The following is a 21563-nucleotide window of genomic DNA, read 5'->3' as shown; positions in this document are numbered from 1 at the left end:
GAACGCAGTCACTGCGGAGCGTCAGTAGTAGCTCAGACACAGTTCGGCAACACTCACGGAGGCCAGGGATGAGACGGAGTGAAGTGAAGCAAAGAGAGGAATTCGTCCAAACTCTTTCGCAAGTCGTGCGCCTTTCGGCACGCGTGGACTCTGAGTGCCCTCAAGCTCAGCTGGCACGTCTAGTACAACTACTCGGCAGCCTCGCAATCAGCAAAAACTTCCGAGCCTGCGTCGAAATATCGAGCACTCGAGAGCGAGCTCGTTCTTCTTCGTTCTCGCAGCTGTGTCGAGCCCTCCGAGGTATCTGATCGTCAGCTCCGGCTCCTCCCCTATCGCAATCTAGTCTTAGAAGCCGGTCCCGCTTGTTGAGACTGCTCTGTTTTACAACAATTTTCGAAACCAGAGAAACCACGCAACAACCCTTCAGACTCCGTCCCTCGTTCCTATCACCCTCAAAGCCCAACCATGGCTAGTCGTACTCTTCATCGCTCTCTCCCGCTTTCCGTTTCGTCCCATTCGGCGCCTGCATCATCGACATCCCGTCTCCTCCTCCTCTGGATCCTCCCGACATTTCCCCATTCCCTCCCAATCCCGCCGTCACATCTTCCATCTCCTCATCGTCGTCATCGTCATCGTCGTCATCGTCGTCGTCATCATCTCCGAACAGTCCTCCTCCTCCCGCTTCACTCCCTTCCGCCGTTTGCGTTCCATCTCCTCCCGCTCCTCCTCCTCCTCCTCCTGTTCCCGTCTCTTCCCCCTCGGTTGGTACCGGATTCGCCCTCGGTACAATCGAGAAGTTCGGCGCCGTCAACCTCTGCGAAACGGGTGGTAATCTCACTCCATAAACTTCCGGTACGGCCGGTAACGGGACCGAATTAACCTGGGTCGCCAATTGAAGGAGGAACTCTTTCGGAACTGTACTGGATTCGGTACGGGCTTGAACGGCGAGTCGGATATCGTCGATTGAGGGAGTGAGGGGTTGATTCGATGCGGAAGGAGCGGAGGAGGCGGGAGCGGTAGAAGAGCCGGCTCGGGCATGGTCGGCGTAGAGAAGGGAGTCGGTCAGAATGTCACTTGTGTAGCCTGCCCGTTCGAGAGAAAGTCAGTTGAGAGAGACGAGATGGGAGAGACGGGAGATGAGAGGACTGACGATGAGCGAACTCTACGAGCATACGGACAACACCTTCTTCACAGTCTTCTGCACCGTTCGCCGCGAGTAGGAGGGATATCAGTCGGGCATCGCGAGGGAGAACTGGTGGTGCTGATGAAGTCGAATTCGCGACCGCTGATCGAGGTGCCATGCGTTCTCAAGGTCGATAGGAGCTTGGGGGAGTCTCTGGAGGGTTCGGATGCGAGTAAAGAGGGATTCGGATGGAGCGTAGTGAAGAATGAGAGGTAGAAGTTGAGTCTCGTGCAACTGAGCGACGAGCTCTCTTCCCTGGCTCTTTTGTGCACCGTGAGTCTCGAGACAGCGTGAGATGCGTACCGATCTCTCAGCGGAGGCAACTGCTCGAGTGTCAAGAACGAGATACTACTCTTTTTGGGTTGGTTTGCAAAAGGGAAGAAGGAAATTGCTGCAGGTTGGGGTTCTACAAGGTCTAGAGAGAGGACCTGATGGGATAGACGAGGTGGGAAGGCGGGGGGATTAGGGTATCTATCGAAAAAGCGAGGAAGAAGGGAGAGAATTCGATTGATCTAGTGACCTTCACGTCTCCTCGGTGCGCTTCTCAAGACTGTTCACGCACATGAACTGTAAGCAAGCCACCTCTGACGCTGAGAAGAGGAAGGAAGAACGTACTGTCATCAACACGAAGGATCATTTCCGCCGCTTCCGAAGCCGACAAGATGACCTGTCTCTTGAGTTTGTAACTCTCTGTCACTCCACATTCTTTCATACTTCCGATAGTTCCATGTTCCATATCTGTCGTCGAGCATCCGAGTCAGTCAGTCAGTGACGTGAGATCGAGTGAAAAGAGGAGAACAAGGTAAAACTTACCGAGTCCAGCGTCGCTTCGACCTTCGTAGTGAGCCGCTCGTAGTTTAGCAACCAAATCAGAAGAATCGTATCCAGCGTTATCGGCAAGAATCGTCGGAATCTAGCATGGAGGAAGAAATTTTCAGTCAGTCAAACCCTCGGAAGAACCTCGACTGAAGAACTCATCCGCCTCACCTGTCTCAAAGCCTTCGCGAACGCCTCCACTGCCAACGCCTTCTTTCCCTCAGTCCTCTTCGCCTCCTCGTCGACCGCAACCGCCATGATCATTTCTGCGCATCCACCTCCCAACGTGACCCTCGTTTCCTTCACGGTTTGACTCAAGACGGAAAGGGCGTCGTGGAGGGATCGATCGGCTTCTTCAATCATTTGTCCCGTAGCTCCTCGGAGGACGACCGTACAGGCTTCTCCAGCGGCGACTCCGGAGAATTTAATCAACTGTGCGCTCGCGGGTTACCCACATCAGTATCCTCTCGCTAGCGGGGTATAGAGAGAGTGAGAGAGGTGTGGATGAACGTGAAACGCACTTTATCTTCCCCAATCATAATCTCTTCAATCCTCTCACATTTCCCAAGCTTCACTGCTTTCGGATCCTCGAAAGTCGAAGCGATTTCACCACCAGTAACGAGGGCCAACCTTTCAACTCCTTCGAAATCGGCGTGTTCGATCGACATGATTCCGGCTTCGGCGAATAAGGATTCGGGGTAGTTGTAGATTAATTGTCGGTTCACGAAACAGGTTACTCCCGAGGCTTTGATTTTAGCAACTTTGGCTTTCATTTTTTCCTACTCGTGCGAAGGCGATGGATTCGTGAATGAGTGAGTGAGGTGCATGTTAGGGACGAGCAAGGGAGCTTACTCGTTCAGCTCGTTCTAATTCCGCCAACTTTCCAGTACGATCGACTTTCACTCTCGCACCAAAGATCTTGATCTTATCCGTGTCCATAGCTGATTACAACGCTCCGTCTCACGTCAGCTTATCCTCTCGCTGTCAAAGAAACTCAATAGCGAGAAAGAGAGATGAAGAAGACTTACGAGTATTCGCAATGAGGATCTTGGCCCCATTCTCAAACTTCTTGGGACAATTCGTTCCGATCTTCTTATCGAGAATGAACCCTTCATCGAGGTAAGAGTCCGTCAATTTCCCTCCTTGCTTCTTGATGATTTGAATATGATCCAAATCCGTTGAACCCTACGACCACAATGTTACATTCGTGATCAGTCAGTCAATTGTTCGACCGTGAATGAATGTAACAAGACGTTGCCGTACCTTGAGTCGAAGAACGGCGGAAACTGCTAATTCGGCGAAATAGTCTTTGTCGGCTGCTAGGACTTTTGAACTGAGTGTCGTACGGGCAATCGCCAGTAGATCTTCCCTGAACTTGACTGCGTCTTTACTGTTCACAAGATAGAAAAGGGTGCGTCAGAGACAGGGCACGAGAAGGGACGAGAAAAGGGAAGTTGCGAGATCGTACCCGTTATCTTGAGCGGCGTTTTCGAGTGCTGTTAGAGCGGCTTTCGAGGCGATACGGAAACCTTCAATGACGCTGAGCACGATTCAACGACAACGAAATGTCAGCTCAGACGAAGCGGATCTGGAAGACAACGGGAAGAAACGACTCACGTTTGAGGATGAACCCTCTGAATCGTAACCAATTTCTCGGCCTCCCTCAGTATTTCCGAAGCCAACACGGTAACCGAAGTCGTACCATCTCCAACTTCATCATCCTGTACCTTCGAGATATTGACCAAAATCTTCGCGGCGGGATTATCCAACGCGATCGATTTCAAGATCGTTGCTCCATCGTTCGTGACGGTAATTTCTCCCGTAGAGGTCGAATGGAGGATCTTGTTCATGCCTTTGGGTCCGAGAGTCGATTTCACAAGGTCTCCGAGAGCGAGAGCTCCAACGAAGGAGGAGAGACGAGCCTGTTGCGCGGCAAGAAGAGTGGTCAGCTCAACAGCACGATGAGAATGTGGCGTACTCTGTAGTCCTCTCGGTCCTTCTCTGCTGATCGACAGGTCAAACCATCGAATCCTCCGACACCTTTGTTCCCCATTCTCGCGTTCTAAGCCGCTAACCCTGCATTCTCTAGTTACTAGAAGCTCTATGCTAGCACCCAGCTACTGCCCAACAGTCCTCGTTCGCTCAAAGATGTGTGCGAAAGTTGATGAATTGATGAAACGAATCTCCTCGAAATACCGCGCCTTAGTGCTGAAAGAATGAGGAGTATATACTGACATTCTCTGCGCGTTCTTGTGTGGCCTATCGAGTCGAGCAGAACGTAGCATTGACGAGAGAATATCGAAGAATGATGGAGAATTGAGAACAACGATGTCAGCTCGTGTTCGCGTCTTGGTAGCGTGTAGAGAGGAGAGAGAACTTACCTCTTGGCCAAAGATGTTGACAGACATGTCAGAGTCGGAATCGAGGTGAGATGAAGAGGTTCAACGAGTTGGAGGGAAGTTTCGTCGAACTCATTCTCTTTCCCTTCCTCTACCGACCTCTCCTACCAGTAGACTATTACGATATGGCAGAACAACGCTGGCTGCCCCTCGAATCGTGAGTCTTCCTCCCTTTCCCTCTCCCCTCCGCTTACTCACTGAACTCTCCTCTCTCCCCTCGCTCGACGTACAGTAACCCCCAATCGTTCAACGCCTGGTCTCAGTCCCTCGGTCTCAACACTTCCGAATACGAATTCGCCGATGTATTCGGACTCGATTCCGACTGCTTGTCCTGGGTGAAACAACCCGTCAAAGCCGTGTTGATGTTGTTCCCGGTTACGAAGGAGTATGAGCAAATGAGGATTGAACAGGACAAGAAAGTTGAGGAGGATGGGGTTGAGGGAGTCGAGGATGTGATTTATTTCAAACAGACGAGCGAGCTTTCATTCTCTTTCTCTCCTGAGATGGAGCAGAGCAGCTCGAGGAGAGTGTAGGTACTGACGAAGGAAGTCGTTATGCGATAGTCGGAAACGCTTGTGGTACTTTCGCGCTCCTACACGCTCTTTCGAACTCGGGAGTTCCTCTGCGTGCGTTCCTCTCCTCATTGCCCGTTCTGGCTCAGAGACTGACTTCGATCTCGTCTCACAGAAGAAGGACCTTTGACGGAACTATTCGAGCGAGCAAAGGACAAGGTGCGTCGCTTGCGTCGAACCTCAACTGTCTCGAGCTGATCCCCATTTTCCACCTCTAAACTCAGTCCCCTCGAGAGCGAGCCGCCCTCCTGACCGAGTCCGACGAGTTAGCGACAGTACACGAGAACGCTGCTCAAACCGGTCAAACAGCTGTCAGTCTGCCCTTCTCTCCTCTCTCGATTTGCGACAGCTACTCATGCTCTCTGTCGTCGCTCGTACAGACGCCGAACCTCGAAGATGAAGTCGACCTCCACTTCGTCACATTTGTCAACCACAAAGACCACCTGATTGAACTTGATGGTCGAAGAAACTCTCCGATCAATCACGGTCCGATCAAAGTCGGTCTTCTCGAAGTACGTCTCCCTTTCCTCTCCAATCTTCGATATCTCTGAGACTGAGACTGATAGGCGGTTTCTTGACGTACAGGACACGGCAGAAGTCGTCAAGAACGTGATTGAATTGACAAAAAGTCATCAGTTCAATTTGGTCACTCTCGGTCCCGCTTCTCAAGACGATTGAAGCGACGACTTGCCTAACATTCGATCTGTACCGCGTTTCTTGTCTCCCTTGCTCTATTGGATCCTAAGTTCCTCTTCTCGTATCGTTACCTTCGTTCCTACTTTCTTTCTCCCACTCTCTCGCATACACTCGTCGTTCTTTCTTCGTACATATGCCTCCTTGCTCGCTTGTAAATCTGATTCCGCCTCAACGATCTGCGCTCGGAGGCTCACAGGAATAGGGAGAATGCAGAGACGAAAGATTGGTCTGAGCTGAAACTCGGAATCGAAACTCGAGGAGACTCTCGCTATGATTCGCTCAACTCGCATGACTCAATAGGGACGGAAAGGAAGAGAACGTAGCCTCGGAGGGGAACAAATTGAGATTCGGCCCTGCATTGGGCCTCGGTGCGTAGTAGCCGAACGGAAGTTGCTAGACAGGTAACCAGGTTAGATCAGTAGAAACTGCGAAGTCATGAGCGAGATTTTGAACGAACGAGCGGGTCTCGAGCCGTCCACGGTCTAAATTTCCCGGGTACGCCTTCTGCGATTGCCGAGCAGATAATAACAGTCCAGTCTGCAGGGCGGGCTCGGATCGTGAGTTCGCAGTAGGAGATCGTAGGTGAATCCGGGTCTCCTCGGTCGATACGACTTTTGTAATTTGTGTCGCTTTTGAAGCTTCCACTTTCTTGGTCCCAAACAATCTGACGCCATATCGCCCAATGTCCCGTCTCTACATTCGACAACTACGAAGGTTAGCCGGAGGGCGCAAGCAGGAATAGACCGCGAGAGAATGCTTCACTGAGCTTAAAAGGGAACGGTTGAGTAGTTCGAAACAAGTTTTGCACGTGCGGATCCTTTCTCGCCTCCAGCAATCGAGGCTGAGCGACGTGCCGAGCCGGGTCGGTGAACTGTTTCCACCGGTGTTCGTTATTGTTCGTGGTGATTCCGCGTCGCGCGAAGAGTTGGACCGGTGTTGTGATATCTCTCCAGCCTCCTCGGCCAGAATACACCGGCCAAACGGTTGTATCGACTCCAGGTGCAAGGAACAGGTCGCATTCGCCGCCTGTCGAATCTATTTGGCGATCAATCAAAGGTCAGCGCTCGAGCGATATCGTTTCTTATAAGGATTCGGGCGAGCCAGAGACTTACTCCTCATGCGGCCGACACAGAAGGGCGACGATAGATTGAAAGACCCCGAAGGTTGCGTGTGCTCAGTAATCGAATTTCGAGCTTCGTCGCTGTCCAACAATTGGAGAAGATGATAAACAATACCACTGTGAGCTTCGTGGAGCAGACCCTGAGAATGCAGATGACAAGGATCAGAAGCCATAGTGCGTGAGAAAAAGGAGGAGCGGATGCACCAGCAAATCATTGCGTTCAGGTCGGAAGAGATGCGGTTGCGAGGTACTGAGGACAGTTCCACGTCGAAAGTCGTGTGACATCGTCGACTTCCCTCGGCTCTGTTGTCGAGCGAAGGAGAGAGAGGCAGGGGGAGAGAGTAGATTTCATCGTCAGAAGCGCTTTGTCCCTCGACGATGAGAGCAAAGATCGCGAAAGTGGTGAAAGTGGGAGCGTCGAACGGACTTGCCGCGGGAGAGCTCAAAATTACGAGCGGAGTATGACCGATACATTCGATATGGAGCTCGACGAGAGCTGAAGGAGAGGGAGAACGGAGTAACGTGAACCGAGAATTGCGCAAAAGAGAAACCACGGAAAGAAAGCAAAGAAGAGTCGAATCCCCGTATTACAAATCGATCCCTCCTTGAGCCGAGCCTTGCTGATATACCAAGCGTTGTCGATGAGAAAGGGCGTACGAAGATAATCTGACATTAGGCGCGGGAGGACCGAAAGTGAAAGTAGCGGGTCGGAACAATTTTCGACCTGGATACGAACCCGTCGAGATTGCTGAGTAGGGGGGAGGAGGCGCTGAGTGAGAAACGGTAGGTCCGTATCTCCCGAACTCGAGTTGCTAGATAGGCTTGCGACTCCAAGTCAGCAGAAGAAGCCGAATAATGAGTGAATTTCTGACGCACGAGTGGATCCGAAGTCGTCCAAGGTCTGTATCCCCAACGCTCCCTTATGATCGCAGAGCAGACGATCCCGGTATAACCCCCCGTTGCCAACCGTAATCTCGCAGTAAGACACCAAAGGTGACATTGGATCTCCGCGTTTGACACGTTCTTCGTCTCGACTGAAGCTGCTGCTTCCGTGATTCCAAACGGTCTGTAGCCAAGTCGTCGAGCGCCCTGAGGCTGTTGATTGTTACACTCAACCGTATGTCAGTTGGCGGCAAGAAATGCGGTGGAAGAGCTTACGCATATGCAATTGAAAACCGATTCCGCCAGTACCAAGTGTAGGAATGTCGCTGCGACGATTCTCAGACGAGATTCGAGTCCCATACGGTTGAATTCTGCTCCTCAAGTACCTTGGTTGCGTGACTACCACGTATTCATCGGTAAATTGACTCCAAGCCAAGTCATGTTCGGAACCACGACGAGCAAAGAGTCGATAGGGCGTGTCGAGATGCCTTCGACCAGCTTGTCCGTAACGGACTGCCCACGCTGTCGTACCAACTCCTGGGGCAAGGTACAAATCGCGCTCGATTCCTCTCGAATCTATTCGATGAAAGAGGTCAACGATCGGAAACTCTGCAGCTCACGAGATTCACGCGAGGAAAGAGGGGAGATCATGCCTGGCATTCTACCGACGCAGATGGGCTGCTCTAGACTGAAAGAACCCGAAGCTTGAGAGTGACGATTGAGCAGAAACTTGGCTTCGGGACTGCCTAGTGAATCGAGAAAATGGTATGTAACGCTACTTTGAGCTTCATGAATGAATGCCTGGGAAGAAGTCAGGCGTGTCAGAGTTGGGAGTGGACGAACAAAGGGAAAGAAGAAGAAGAGCGAGCGCACCGACAGATCAGGACGTTCTGGTTTGACGAGATGGGGATGAGGAGGTTGCAAGGTTGACTCGGGGAAGACACTGTGTAGATTGGCGTGATACATCTTGAGCTCGTCTCTTCGAGTCGATGAAAGAGCGATAAGCGTGAAGAGAGAACGAGAAGAGAGAGGTCACAGGAAGCGAACAGTGCTTTGTCACCCCCCTCTAAGCGTGCGGTCGATGCCGCGGAGAGAGAGATAAGTGGGTCTGAAAAGATTTGGCGAAGAGGACCGAGGACCGAGCGCATATTTGCAACACGAGACCAAATCAGACTACGCCTTCTCCCAATCTCTCCTTCGGCGCCTACGCATTCAAAGCGTATCAGTCCGACTATCTGCACATTTAGAGACACTCTAGAAGAGAGATAACCGACCTGCTCAGTTACTGGAGGTTCATCAACGAAATCTGGTAATTCGGTCGAAGCGTCTTCTCGCAAATACGAAGGAATCCCTTGTTCCTCTTCAGCGAAGTCGTCTCCAAGTGCGTCGAGTTCTGTGCAGGAGGAAGTCGGGGTCAGGGTTCAGTATTGAACGGGAGAGATAGCCGAAGTAAATTGACTGACCCGCTTCGAGATCCGCTTCATCCACCTCGTCTGGTACTCCGTACGTTCTTGACATTGATTCTTGTACCTCGTTCGCTTGTTCGATCAGGTCCTCCATATCGTAGTGCATTTGCTGTGGAAATGAACGGGAAAAGTGTCAGTGAACGCCTCTTTCGATGGGTTTGTCAAATCGCTGTAGCTCACCTCGATCTTGTCGACGTCCAGCTTTCCATACTGTTTCTTCAGTTCCTTGTTCGCAGTCTTCATCGCATCGACCGTAGCCATCGTATTTCGCAAATTCTCCGTCGTAATCGAAGCTTGTTCCATATTGAACGTTTGTTGCTGCAGTTGACCGATCTGACCTTCGTACAGTTTCTTCTGTTTCAATACCCGTAGAGCTCGTTGTTGAACCGCTGACTGTACTCAAGCAGAAAGTATTCAGCGTTGAAAGGAGAGGAAAACGAGAAAAGAGATGAAACGAGATCGACTCACTTTGCCAGGTCCGTCTCGCATCTTTCGCATTTGATCTCGATATTTCGTCAACTCAGCATCGAGTTTCCGGATCTTTACTTCGATAGAATCTATTCGAGTGTCGGTTGAAGCGATCGCATCGTTCAGTGAAGGTTTCGGTTTCGAGCTCGAGGATCCGAAGAGACGATTCATCGTGGGACGTAGAATGAGCTGCGAGTACCACAGGCAGACTGGAGAGTCAGTACGGGCGAGGAAGAGGGCTGAGAAAGCTGTTTCGAAGATAGGCGAGCGATCATTGCTTCCGGCTCGGCTCGAGCCACAAGTATCCCGATATCAACCGTCTGCGTCCATTCTTGTTCGTCTATACGGGCTTCGCCTATGAGCTGGGCCTCGTTTTATCATTCTCCCCACTTGCGGTGAATCTCTCCTTCCTGGGCGGCCCTGCGTGTTGTAGGGGTATGACTGACCTTGTACTGAGCTTGATGGGGTACCGGAAGGTGTACTGCTGGCGATGGATGTGTGCTGAGAGAGAAAGATCTAGAGGTGGTTGAGCAAACAATCGATGACGAATGACGGCTTCGAGGAAGAATTGAAGTCGTTTGGCTTGATCTGGTAGTATAGCTGAGGGCTGTTGTTGCGAACGTGGGTGGAGGGCGAAGTGACGAGAGCGGAAGCGAGAGTCTGGAGCGCGAGGGAAATCATCGACTTCCGCAAGAACGAACCGCGACGTCGATTGGCAACGTTGACCTTGTCAGGACCTCAGCACAGGTATGATACCGTACTAGGGCTGAACAATGCTTCCGAAGAAGACAAGAGGCAAGAAATCGAAATATATTTGAGAACCAGAAAATTGCAAAGTTTGCGATTGTCGGAACAACAGACAACTACGTACAGTAACGAACCGAGTAGCCAAGAAACCTGCTCCTCGACTATCCTCTACGTTTTTTCCATCCTAAACTTCCTCTCTTCCCGCTCAGAGAACCAGCTCCTCTGCGAAATCTTCCAAATTCACGATCCTCAATTCTCCTCTCGCCCTTCCATCTTCCGTCACTTTCTTCGTCTGTTCCATCATCCACAACGAGCTCAACCCATGCGACGAAAACGAAGCGATTTCGACGTCCCAGCCTCGATCGAGAGCGCGTCGAACGCATCCGAGGAATCCGGAAGGGTTGTACTCAGACGAATTTGCGTCTCCGGTAGCGATGACGAGAGTCGGCCGATCACGGCGAGGTGAAAGAGAGGGAGGATCAGAGGGAGGAGCGAGGTTGACGGTGGATTCGTCGTTCGATTTCGGTTCGATCTTGATTACTTCTGAAGCTTGTTCTTCCATCTTCGAATCCCCATCGATAACGTCTTCGATCTCGGTGTCTTCTGATTCAACGGCTTCGACTTTCGTCTCGTCCGCTTCGGAATCTCCTTCCTTCTCGTCGTTCGCGTTCTCATGCTGGACTTCCTCCGAGACGGTGGCGACAGAGCTTGCAGGCTCGTTCAACCCCCTCGCGTTGTTCAATTCGGGTTCGAGAGGAGGTAGAGCCGAAGGCGAGTAGTCTAGCACTGATTCGAGAATTTTGAGATGAACCATTTCGTCGACAGCCTGCTCATGCGTAGCGTCGAGTGTCAGTCTCGTGTCAACAGACACCACTGGATGAGCGACTGAGACGCACCTGTTCTTTGTAATGCTTGATCTCCTTCGTGACGAGGTTCCCGTTCTTATCTCGTTTCTTGTTCGGAGCTGGGTTGACGATCGTCGGACCTAGAGTAGATTGTTTCGCTGAAGGGGTGGAGAGCGATCGAGGGACACGCTGCAAGAGGGAGACCTCGTAGCCCTATTCGACGAAGTCAGGGAAAGTCAGACATCGTTCGTCGGCATTTGCTAGAGAGAGCGGGATAACAAGCAGCTTACCCAGTTGACGGCCGGTTCTAGAGTCTGCCACATAGGTGAACTACCTACCAACACCCTCCTTTCTACCTTCCTACCCCTCTCAAGCAATCCGAACAAGACCTCGTAATCCATCTTCACTTTCTTCCCTGCAAGTAACAACACCTTTACACTCCTCCCCTTTCCACTCGCATCCGCCTTGTACAATTTCTGAACAATCTTCGCATCTTTCCTCGCCCTGACCCAACTCAAGAAAGACAGAAACACGTTCGAGTTATCGATGAAGATATCGGTTCGAGGTCGAGGATCCGGACCGATCGGTTCGTTCGTCAAAGGGTCGAGGACGACTTGAGGAGCAGGGAAGACGGCTTTTCCAGCTTTGAGAGTTGGAGGAGCGGGCCAAAAACCACAGAGTGCTTTCTCGTCGGGTTGATCTGAGAGGGATTTCGAAGGGTTCGCGGAATGAGTCGGAGGGGAGAAGAGAGTCGCGCAAGAGACCGAGTCGGAAGTGGGGAATTCAGAGGGGAAGGAAGTACAGAGTTTCAGTGGGATTCGTTCGAGCTTCTCTTCGGCAGAGAGCGGAAGGGCTCCCTTCACTTTCTTCGGCTTTGGTCGTTCGTACGCCGCTTTCCCCGTCGTAGGAGCCGTCGATCCGAGAAGAGCGGCAGAGGTCGTCGCGTTGAGAGTCGAGAGCGAAGAAGCGGTGAGAGGTTCGCTGCCGCCTGGGAGAGGAGCTCGTCGAACGTAGACTCCCTTTATTGAGGCGCTTGAAGGGGGAGGAGAGGCGGTCGGCGTCGTCGTGGGGTCGAGCCTGTGAGCCAGGGTCACTCACTGTTAGTTTCGGTACGCAACGGAGAGAGCGAGAGAGCGGACTCACATCGAGGTAACAATCGCCGGAGGAAGAAGAGTCGGACGTTGATAGACAGCTTTCCCCTTTGGGATTGTAAGAGTTCCGGTTCTCGCGAAGAGAGCAGCTTGTGAGAGGTTAGCGGTTTGAGTCTTTTGTGCGTCGAGCGGATCGTCCGGAAGTTCACCCTCCTCGAGTTCTTCTCCTTCCTCCAATTCGGTCTCAGCGTTCGAAGCAGGAGCTGGGATAGCTTGCGGTTGAGGAGCCGATGACTCGATCGAAGTATCGCCTTTCTCCTCAGCGTGAGTTGGAACTGGTTCGTCGGTCGGGACCTCCTTGTGCGATTCGGCTTGATGTTCGACGTGAGAGGTTGCTGAGGTTTCAGGTTCGGGCAGACCGTTCGTCTCCGTTTGTTCTGCCGGAGGTCCTGAGGTCGGTCGAGATTCCACCGTCGTCGATTGAGCTCTCGACCTTCTGCCGATTCTTCTCTTCTTCCTGATTCTGCCTTCTTCATCCTCCTCCTCTTCCTCTTCGACCGTATCGCCTTCAAGCATCGACTCCTCTGCGTCCTCTTGAATCTCGTCTCCACTTCCCATTTCGAAATCAAACTCGCTCCCTTGATGTCGAAGGACGTTCGATTCTCCTTCCTCTCCTCCTTCTTCCTCGTCGTCATCGTCGTCGTCGTAGTGATCCGAATGAAGTTGGAGAGCGTGTTCGAACGTCGAGTCGTCTCCGGTCAGGTCGAGCTCGATTTCCTCTCCTTCGTCTGAATCTTCCATCTTCTCCTCGATTGGCTGCGGCTCCTCTTGATGCTTGAGCGACGTCTTTGTCGGCGAACGACCGTTTCGACCTCCAACGAGCGCAGACGCGACGAATGCCTCGTCTTCTCCGCTATCATCCTCATCCTCATCTTCATCTTCATCGTCCCTCTCCTCTCCTGGATTCGTTTCCGACTCCTTGTCCTCGTTCGTATCGACTGTCTGTTCAGCTTGCGTCTCGATTGACGATGGATCCGTCGCTTCGGCTTGAATTGTCGTGACTTGTTCCGGATTCGAGATTTCCGAGTTGAAAGGATCGATGGCTTGAAGTTCTGATGCCGGCGGTTCAGAAGCCGAAGTTTCTGTCGCTTGAGGTTCCTCCACTTCCTCCTTCGTCCCATTCAACAGTTCCATCGACGTCTCCTCCACTTCTCCCTGGCTCTCCATCGCCTCTTCAGCAACCTCCGAAGGTGGATACAATTCCTCACTGTCCTCTGCCTCGTTGCGCTCCTCCATCATCCCTCTCGTTCCTCCCATCTGCCCTTCTTCCTCAAACTGCATCATCTCCACCTCCACTTCCTCGTCTGTCGTATCATTCCTTGGTCCATTCTTCATTCTCTCCTGTTCTTCCCTCTCGATTTCAGCTTCGATTTCCGCCATTAAATCTTTAGCATCAATCATTTCCACCTCTTGTTCCTCCTCCTCCTGTACTTCTTCTCTTTCTGGTGGAGGGTGATATTGAGTGGCGGTCGCGGCGGGGGCAGGTAGAGAGACGGACGGAGGAGGAGGAGAAGTCGGAGAAGGAGGGTAAAGGAGTGGACTAGCTTCAGGATCGGATGGTTCTACTGTTTCGATCGGTTTCTCGTCGACGATCGGAGGCGAAGGCGAGAGTCGAGGAACGGTAGAAGCGATTTGAGGTTCTTTTAGTTCAGGCGAGGGAGCGGGAATCGGATCAGGCGAAACCGTCGCACTTCTCGAAATCGAAATCGAACTCGCAGCAGTCGAAGGTGCAGCCTCTCGCTCGGGAATTGGAACCCTCGGAGGCGGACTTGGAGATTTAGGCCATTTGAGATGAGTCGGAGGAATCGGAGCCGGTCTGAAAACTTTCGGTGAACCGGAAGACGAATACGGATTCGAAACCGAGTTGGAAGTCGTGGTTTGAGCTCGAGCGATCGGATCCGGGTTTTGAAGGTATGAGAACGAGTTTGCTGAAGGTGGAGGAGGCGGCGGAAGAGGAGGTGGAGGGAGAGGATAGGGGCCGCGGGAAGGGACGGGATTCGAGGTGGAAGGAGTAGTTGAAGGGGAAGGGTATTGAGCTCGAGATGGAGGAAGTATCGCAGAAGAAGGGTAGTTGGATGAAGAGGGAGGTGGGATCGGAGGAGCGGGTGGATAAGATAGAGGAGCTGCGCACCGAGACACTCAATCAGTTCCGTAGGTTTGGCTCTTCACAGCTCACATCAGGCTCACCTCGTGGATCATACTCTCTTTCGTAGGCACTTTTCGAAGTAGGATACCAAGCAGCAGCAGAGTTCAAAGGAGGAGGAGCAGGAGGAGAACGACTTCTCCTCGAACCAGCCGGGCGCTCGTACGAGACTGAAGAACCGCGAGAATACGACGGAGGCGGTTCGCGCTGAGGCGGAGACGGAAGAACTGGTCGCTCGTAGCGTCCAGGAGCAGGGAAACTCGTTTCGCGGGGGTCGTAGGGAGCATGTACGGAAGGAGCAGCTGAAGGGGGCGGAAGAGGATAAGAAGCGCGCGGAGGAGGATACGACGAGCGAGACGACGAAGAGGATGCTCTAGTCGGAGGAGAGGAATCACGTGGTCGTTCTAGAGCAGCCAGTGGTGAGTGAACCGCCAGAAGTGCGAAGAAGAAGCGAAACTGAGAACTCACGGTAACTGGCTCTTTGTGGCGCGCTTTCTCGAAGAGGTACCGTAGGTGCTCCTCTTCGTTCGTATGTGCTCTTGTTGTTCACTGTGGGTGCTGATTGACCCGAAGCCTGCCAATCGTTTCTCGGTTGACCCATTCTCGGTTCTCTCGGTCCCGCTGCATTCCCTGCTACCGGTCGCTCCCTCTCCTGTTCCCGATAAGCAGGTCTTGGCGGTAGCGGAACAGCTGGTCTCGAGGATGATATCGTAGGAGCGATTTGTTGATTAGGTTGGAATCGAGCGGCTGAAGGAGGCGGAAGACTTGGAGGCGGCCGTGAGTAGTTGTTCGGACCGTTTCGAGATCCAGGAGGGCGGTTTGAACTCATCTCCGAGATGAGAGGGAGATGGTAGAGATCAACAAACTCAGCAATCGATTTCTGCAGGTTGCTCTTCACCTCCTCACTCATATCGACCTCCAGAGTACTCGGTACACTCAGGCAGTGTATTCAAACTCTCGAGGCCAGCGGCGCGACCTCCCGACCTCCCCTTCTTCCCTTCTCTCCCCACCTCCTTCAACTTCCCTCTTCCTCCTCTGCTCCATGTCGGCTAACTTCTACCTATCCTCTCACGCAAACAATCACCTACACCCACGAGCGGCCGTCGTCGCAGCCCGTCAAGAAGATTACAAACATGCAACGGAGCAAGAACTCGCATTCATCGAAATTTGGTCCGCCTCAGGTCCGTCTCTCCTCTCCCTCCTCTGTCAGTTCCGTTCACCGAAACGACTCGCTAACTGACGAGGGTAAGAGTGGACGAATAGCTATGCAGAAGATGTGTAAACGTTTGAACTTGCGACAACAAGTTCTCGCGACGGCGATCGTTTTCTTTCGTCGATTCTACCTCCGAAACAGTTACTGCGAAACAGAACCTAGTCTAGTAGCTGCTGCATGCGTTTATGTCGCGGCTAAAGCGGAGGAGACTCCAGTACATGTCAAGAGTGCGGTGAGTGAAGCGAAGGCGGTTTTCAATGGTACGTCTCCTCATCTCTCCAGCGAGCACTTGGGTCTCGTTCGATCAAGCTGACTAGAGGTTGGGTTTGCGCACAGAGATGGGTATGACGACGTTTCAAGCGGATAATAATCGATTGGCAGAGATGGAATTCTACCTCATCGAAGAACTCGATTTTCATTTAATCGTCTTTCATCCGTACCGTGCACTTATGCAACTATGTGGAAGGGATGGAGGGGAACAAGCGGGAGGGGAAGAAGGAAGGGAGAGTAGGAGGAAGATGTTGGAGATGGATGATCATAGCTTTCAAATGGCTTGGTGAGCAGCGTTCTCCTCCCTCCCTCTTCCTCTGTCTCCGCCTGAGGCTGACCCGTTGCGCATTAGGTTCATCATCAACGATACTTTCCGGTCTTCTCTCTGTCTCATTCATCCACCTCACTTGATCGCTCTCGCTTCAATCTACCTCGCCCTTGCGATGAATCCTCCTCGTTCCCTCATTTCCGCCTTTTCTTCCCTCAACAACAACGATCACAACAAATCATCTCACTCAACCACCTCTACCTCTTCTTCCTCTCTCGGTGATGCCGGAGTCGCTAGTCGAACTCGACGACGAGGATCCGGCGACGCTTCAAATAATCCCTCGAACTCGAACCTCGCCTCCTCATCCTCATCGACCGCAGGCGGAGGGGGAGCGAGTAACGCTAAACCCGGAGGACAAACGGATCCTTTGACGTTCCTCGCATCTCTCGATATCGATCAAACGAGCCTACTCGAAATCATTCAAGAAATCATTTCATTATACGAATTATGGTCGATGCTCGAATCAACTAGTAACTCTTCCCAATCGACTACTACATCACCTGCTTCTCCGAATCCGAATGGAACGACGATAGGGAATCCAAGTGGAAGAGGGTTAAAATTGGAAGGGAATAATGTTGATCAGAAATTGGTCGGGTTGATCAAGAGGATGCAGGAGAGTAGGATGAGAGAATTGAGGGAGGAGAGATCGAGAGCCGCTCAAGTTGGGGGTTCGTCAAGTTCAACAGCAGGAAGCGGGAAAAGAGGATGAGACAAGGAAACAAGAGAGACAGTGAAGTGAGTCGGTTTCTCTCGTTCCACTTCGCTTCTTCCGCTCACTCATCTTTCTTGTCACGTTTTCCTTCTCTTGACTCATCCACTCCAGTCAGATCGTCAGTTGATCTCTCAAAGCAAAACCCACCTTCCTTCCACACCTCGACCCCCACTCCTCACGTGAGTGAGAAGGGGCCCAAGAAAACTCCAAACCCTCTCGGTTACTTCGAAGCGAGATCACGTTCACCCCGGCAGAACCGAGTCAACGATTTATGTCAGGTAGTCCCGTGGCCCCGAAAGAAGTCGGTCAAAGCACGCAAGAAAGACGACAGTTTTTTGGGAACGTGCAACTTCAAGCGAGGAAAAACGTTCGGTTTTGATTCGTTTCGTAGTCTGTTGCGCTTCCCAGAATAACACAATCTTTTAGCCACTTTATGACCGAGTGCCAGTGCGAGAACGGCAAAGCGAGAGAAACGAGAGTCAATTCCCCTCATCGAGTTCATCGAAAACGAAGCACGTGAAGATCACCTGAGGTGATTTTTTCGAGTACGTGCGCGAGGAAGGGCTTATTCAACGCAATGCAATCACAAAAAGAGTCACAAGCTCCAGAAAACCCCACGCATAACTCCAAGTAGAGAGTTCGGTAATTGAGCTCGCGAGCTTCGAACAAACTACCGAAATCAAGCTCTCTCTCTCTCTCTTCTCTTCTTTGACATTCTCGATCTCGAACAAAGATGCCTTACACTAAACTCATGGAAAACCCTCCTCTGATCGGTACGCTCTCCCCTCTCTCCCCTTTCCCAAGTTCCCAAAAAGTTGACGCATGGCTCTCTCTTCTCCTCGCTCGCTTGGAACAGGTGTTATCGGAGGATCAGGTCTTTACAAACTAGACAACCTTACTATCGAACGAACTATCTCTGTCGTCACCGTAAGTCCTCCCCTCTCTCGCTGACTTCAACCTCCGACCTTAATCTCCTTCCCTGCTCTGTGTAGCCCTGGGGATCCCCTTCCTCTCCAATCACTATCGCCTCTCTCCCTAGTGAAGATGGCAAACCCCGAGTGACGGTCGCGTTCCTCTCTCGTCACGGACCTCACCACAACATTCCTCCTTCAAAAGTCCCTGCTCGAGCAAACATCGCCGCGTTGAAATTCTTGGGAGTTAAAGCGATCGTCGCGTTCAGTGCGGTTGGGTCATTGAGGGAAGAGGTTCGACCGGGAGATATTATCGTTCCCGATCAAATTATCGATCGAACCAAAGTCAGTTTACTCCCTTTATCTCTCTTTTCTCCTCTTCAACGTCCTCAGAATTGAACAGACTCGACGTGGATGTGTAGGGTATTCGACCTTCGACCTTCTTCGATGAAACTCTCGTAGGACACGCCATGTTCGGAGAACCCTTCTCGGTTCAACTCTCGCAATTCATTCTCCCTCACATCAAATCCGCGATCAATTCCTTCCCTGGTCACATTAACCCTTCGGACGAACCTCGACTACACGAGAAGAAGACGTTGGTCGTCATGGAGGGACCTCAGTTCTCGACGAGGGCGGAAAGCACGATGTATAGAGCTTGGGGAGGGGATATTATCAATATGAGTTCGATTCCGGAATCGAAACTTGCTAGGGAGGCCGAATTAAAGTGAGTCGAAGCGATCACTATAGAGCGAGGTCTATTGACTGACTCTTCATTGCTCAACTCACAGCTACGCTCTCGTTTGCACTTCGTGAGTCTTTGTCCCCCATCATTCGCTCTCGAATCGAGACTGACCTTATTCGACACTGATGATAGCACGGACTACGATGCCTGGCGAGTCGGAGAAGCTCCCGTCACGGTCGAAGAAGTGATGAAAACCCTCACTACGAACGCCTCTCTCTCTAAACACATCACCGCCTCTATCCTCACTCATGTCCACGAAGCCGTCTCTTCCGGCCAAATCGCCTCTGCGGCAGGATCGATGAAGTACTCGTTGATGACTCCTCACGAACATGTCCCGAAGGAAGAATTGTACAGGTTCAAATTCATCTTGCCCGAATATTTCCCGTATGATGAACCGGCGAGTTGGAGGAGGAGGTACTCACCTGCGAGGGTCAACACTGAAGATAGGGATGATTACACCGGTGGAGATGTCTAGTTCCGCACTCCTCTAAAAATCAATCTCTTTTTATTCGTTTATAGCAAATCTCTCTTTCTTGATCAACAAATTTCCGCAATCTTAATAAGCAAATTCAGTCGTCGCATTGACCTCACACTGAGAGTAGAGTGGTACGAACGGTCTTGTATATCATGATGAGTCCAGATGAGAGAATGAAGATAGTGCTACAGAATTAGATGGTTACTTCGCAGAATGATCCGTCGCTCTGAGTCTACTCTCCTCCTCCATCGTCTCCTCCAGCATCCATTCCGTCCTCGTAACCACTACGAGTTCAGTCGAAGCGAGTCAGTTGCTGCTCATAACAATTCGAGAGAAAGAGAGCGGAAAAGAACTCACTCTCCGTAAGAGTCGCCATCGTTCATCATTGATCCTAGCATCATACCTCCAAGCAGACCTCCTCCCATCATCATAGCCTATCAATCGACTGGGTCAGCACCGAGGAACAACTACGACGACAAGGAAGCAATCTTTTGTTGCGAAAAAATGAAAACTCACGGGATTCATTCCTCCTCCTCTCCCACCTCCCCCACCCATCATTCCCCCTCCCCCTCCTCCTCCAAACCTCCCTCCTCCACCACCCATCATCCCTCCACCGTATCCTCCCATAGGTTGTTGTCCGTACCCTCCTCCTTGTTGGCCATACATCGGTTGTCCTCCGTACCCTTGTTGTTGACGAGGTGGGGCGTTTAATTTCTCTTTAATCTTGCCAAAGATACCTTTCTTCCCACCACTAGTCGAACTCGACGAGGAAGCGAATGGCTGTTGATGAGGAGATTGAGATTGATGAGAGTTGTGGTTTTGCTCATATGAAGAGGGTTGACCGAAGGACGATTTCTCGTTCTGTGGATATCCACTTCCGTTCACTCCATTCGATCCAGAGTAGCTATCATTATGCGAAGGGTGGGAAGGAGGGGGACCAGAAGGAGGTGCGAAAGATTGCTGCTGCTGAGGTTGTTCGTCTGCTGGATGGGTCCAGATCGATCGAGGTGGGTTCGAATTCGTGTCAACCCAGAATACTCGTTGATGTCTACGCTCCCCTCACAGCACAGCGTGATCAGTTGAGGTGGTTCGATGGTGATGACGACTTGATCTCGGGAGAGAAGCGGAAGGGAGGGGAGGGCTTACGTAGAGTCGTATTGCTCGATCCAACCGGGTGGTAATGGGCGTGTATCGCGTTGATCTTGGTAGGACATTGATGAGATAGAGATAGACAAGGTTGAGCGTCGAAAAGTGGCGGATGGGGGTGAAAAGGCTTGGCGTTTCGTTTCGTGAAAAGTTCGCAAGTTGTTCAGCTTCACCGTAGCAGGAGATGAGAATGCTCAAGAGGGAGAGAGTGGTAAGAAGCGACGAAGGAAAACGGCGGAAGAAAAGCGAAAAATTTCAAGCTCGAGGTTCTTCGCACGGACACACTCACTGGGACTGCCTGATGAGCAGCGTTCGGCGTTCAGTCTCGAGGCCATCTCGAGCTCGAAGATGTCCCGAAATCGAGGAGGGAAGAAGCGTAGAATCAGGCAGAGTTTTCGTTTGAGCGATTTGCTACAGAGCGCGCCAAAACTTTTGTCAATTACAAAAAAAAAGATTACGATTTCGTGGCCTCCTCTCGGCGCACTGGTGCGGGCAAGAGCGGTATTGTTCGTGAGCTATACGTCTCAGGAGTATTCTAGTCAGGTTCAAGTGGCGAAAGCGTGAGGTTGAGAGGAGAAATAGAGATCGCCTATAGTTCGAGGGCTCCTCTCTGGATCTCTCTTGACCGGATCGTCCCGGGAGTTGCACCAGCATACTCCTGAGACCTCTAGCTATCGACTGGTACCAATTTTGTCCTCTCCCGTTGCAGAAAAAGTCGACCGAAAATTCCATATTTTTTTTGTAATTGACAAAAGTTTTGGAGCGCTCTGTAATTTGCGACGGAATGACTCGCTTCCTTACTGCTGGCAAGCGGTGGTGCCTCTCTGGCTGGGTAGCTAGCTCCGTCTATGCCCAAAGGTCGCCTGGCCGGAGGACGGTGTTTGCGTTTGCGCTCGAAAGAAGCTGGAGCGAGATCGATTTGACTTTGCGAGTGTTGCAAGCGATTCTACAGTATGACATGCTCATGGCCCGGAGCTCCTAGAAGGACATCTCTCTCATGCGTTCTCATCATGAGCTGAGGCTATCAGCCTCTGGCTTTGTGACCGGTCGCCGAGTAGAACGAGCTTTTTGCAAAGAACCCAAATTGTCGAGCGAGCTCATTGCAACCAATATCGGTGCTCTCGATCTCAGCTGAACCCAATGCCGTCGTTTGATCTATCCTGGTCGACGAAAGTCGAAAGCCCCTCCGCAACAGTGTGAAAAAGGAGACCAACTCGTTACCTTTGCGAAACGAAAACTCCTTTCTCTCCTTCTCCCTTCACCCTCCACACTCAACTT

At 51.7% G+C, this 21563-nt stretch overlaps 8 protein-coding genes across 8 annotated transcripts; 3 read left to right on the top strand and 5 right to left on the bottom strand.

The window, feature by feature from the left end:
- Positions 1–469: 469 nt before the first annotated feature.
- Positions 470–1301, bottom strand: JCM6883_004836 (uncharacterized protein; the record flags this gene model as incomplete). Its single annotated transcript, XM_076635330.1, has 2 exons — positions 470–1083; positions 1151–1301. 2 exons carry the CDS (start codon positions 1299–1301, stop codon positions 470–472), a joined length of 765 nt encoding a protein of 254 aa, XP_076484703.1.
- A 394-nt stretch (positions 1302–1695) lies between these two features.
- CCT2 (chaperonin-containing T-complex subunit CCT2) lies at positions 1696–4407 on the bottom strand (the record flags this gene model as incomplete). Its single annotated transcript, XM_076635329.1, has 12 exons — positions 1696–1733; positions 1799–1921; positions 1997–2096; positions 2171–2431; positions 2521–2778; positions 2852–2940; positions 3028–3184; positions 3263–3389; positions 3468–3539; positions 3617–3921; positions 4235–4258; positions 4381–4407. 12 exons carry the CDS (start codon positions 4405–4407, stop codon positions 1696–1698), a joined length of 1581 nt encoding a protein of 526 aa, XP_076484702.1.
- A 116-nt stretch (positions 4408–4523) lies between these two features.
- On the top strand, positions 4524–5648 carry JCM6883_004834 (ubiquitin carboxyl-terminal hydrolase; the record flags this gene model as incomplete). The annotated part of the gene is made up of 7 exons (XM_076635328.1): positions 4524–4555; positions 4631–4872; positions 4962–5024; positions 5086–5129; positions 5195–5281; positions 5351–5482; positions 5556–5648. 7 exons carry the CDS (start codon positions 4524–4526, stop codon positions 5646–5648), a joined length of 693 nt encoding a protein of 230 aa, XP_076484701.1.
- A 3188-nt stretch (positions 5649–8836) lies between these two features.
- On the bottom strand, positions 8837–9773 carry JCM6883_004833 (uncharacterized protein; the record flags this gene model as incomplete). Its single annotated transcript, XM_076635327.1, has 5 exons — positions 8837–8872; positions 8943–9061; positions 9132–9243; positions 9315–9527; positions 9603–9773. 5 exons carry the CDS (start codon positions 9771–9773, stop codon positions 8837–8839), a joined length of 651 nt encoding a protein of 216 aa, XP_076484700.1.
- Positions 9774–10554: 781 nt separating this feature from the next.
- On the bottom strand, positions 10555–15317 carry JCM6883_004832 (NYN domain-containing protein; the record flags this gene model as incomplete). Its single annotated transcript, XM_076635326.1, has 6 exons — positions 10555–11175; positions 11246–11407; positions 11485–12271; positions 12338–14468; positions 14533–14892; positions 14957–15317. The coding sequence occupies 6 exons, from the start codon at positions 15315–15317 to the stop codon at positions 10555–10557; spliced, it is 4422 nt and encodes a 1473-aa protein (XP_076484699.1).
- Positions 15318–15530: 213 nt separating this feature from the next.
- Positions 15531–17008, top strand: SSN8 (cyclin-dependent protein serine/threonine kinase regulator SSN8; the record flags this gene model as incomplete). The annotated part of the gene is made up of 4 exons (XM_076635325.1): positions 15531–15669; positions 15752–15961; positions 16038–16257; positions 16324–17008. 4 exons carry the CDS (start codon positions 15531–15533, stop codon positions 17006–17008), a joined length of 1254 nt encoding a protein of 417 aa, XP_076484698.1.
- Positions 17009–17744: 736 nt separating this feature from the next.
- MEU1 (S-methyl-5-thioadenosine phosphorylase) lies at positions 17745–19139 on the top strand (the record flags this gene model as incomplete). Its single annotated transcript, XM_076635324.1, has 6 exons — positions 17745–17784; positions 17868–17938; positions 18004–18267; positions 18345–18646; positions 18711–18731; positions 18797–19139. The coding sequence occupies 6 exons, from the start codon at positions 17745–17747 to the stop codon at positions 19137–19139; spliced, it is 1041 nt and encodes a 346-aa protein (XP_076484697.1).
- Positions 19140–19371: 232 nt separating this feature from the next.
- JCM6883_004829 (WW domain-containing protein) lies at positions 19372–20353 on the bottom strand (the record flags this gene model as incomplete). Its single annotated transcript, XM_076635323.1, has 4 exons — positions 19372–19423; positions 19497–19573; positions 19656–20187; positions 20286–20353. 4 exons carry the CDS (start codon positions 20351–20353, stop codon positions 19372–19374), a joined length of 729 nt encoding a protein of 242 aa, XP_076484696.1.
- Positions 20354–21563: the final 1210 nt, after the last annotated feature.

This window comes from Sporobolomyces salmoneus, assembly GCF_050403485.1.
Source record: "Sporobolomyces salmoneus JCM6883 DNA, S_salmoneus_JCM6883_v1_ctg93, whole genome shotgun sequence".
NCBI lineage: Eukaryota > Fungi > Basidiomycota > Microbotryomycetes > Sporidiobolales > Sporidiobolaceae > Sporobolomyces > Sporobolomyces salmoneus.
Note: the sequence above shows the minus strand (reverse complement) of the source record. Positions and strands in the feature narration are given on the sequence as shown.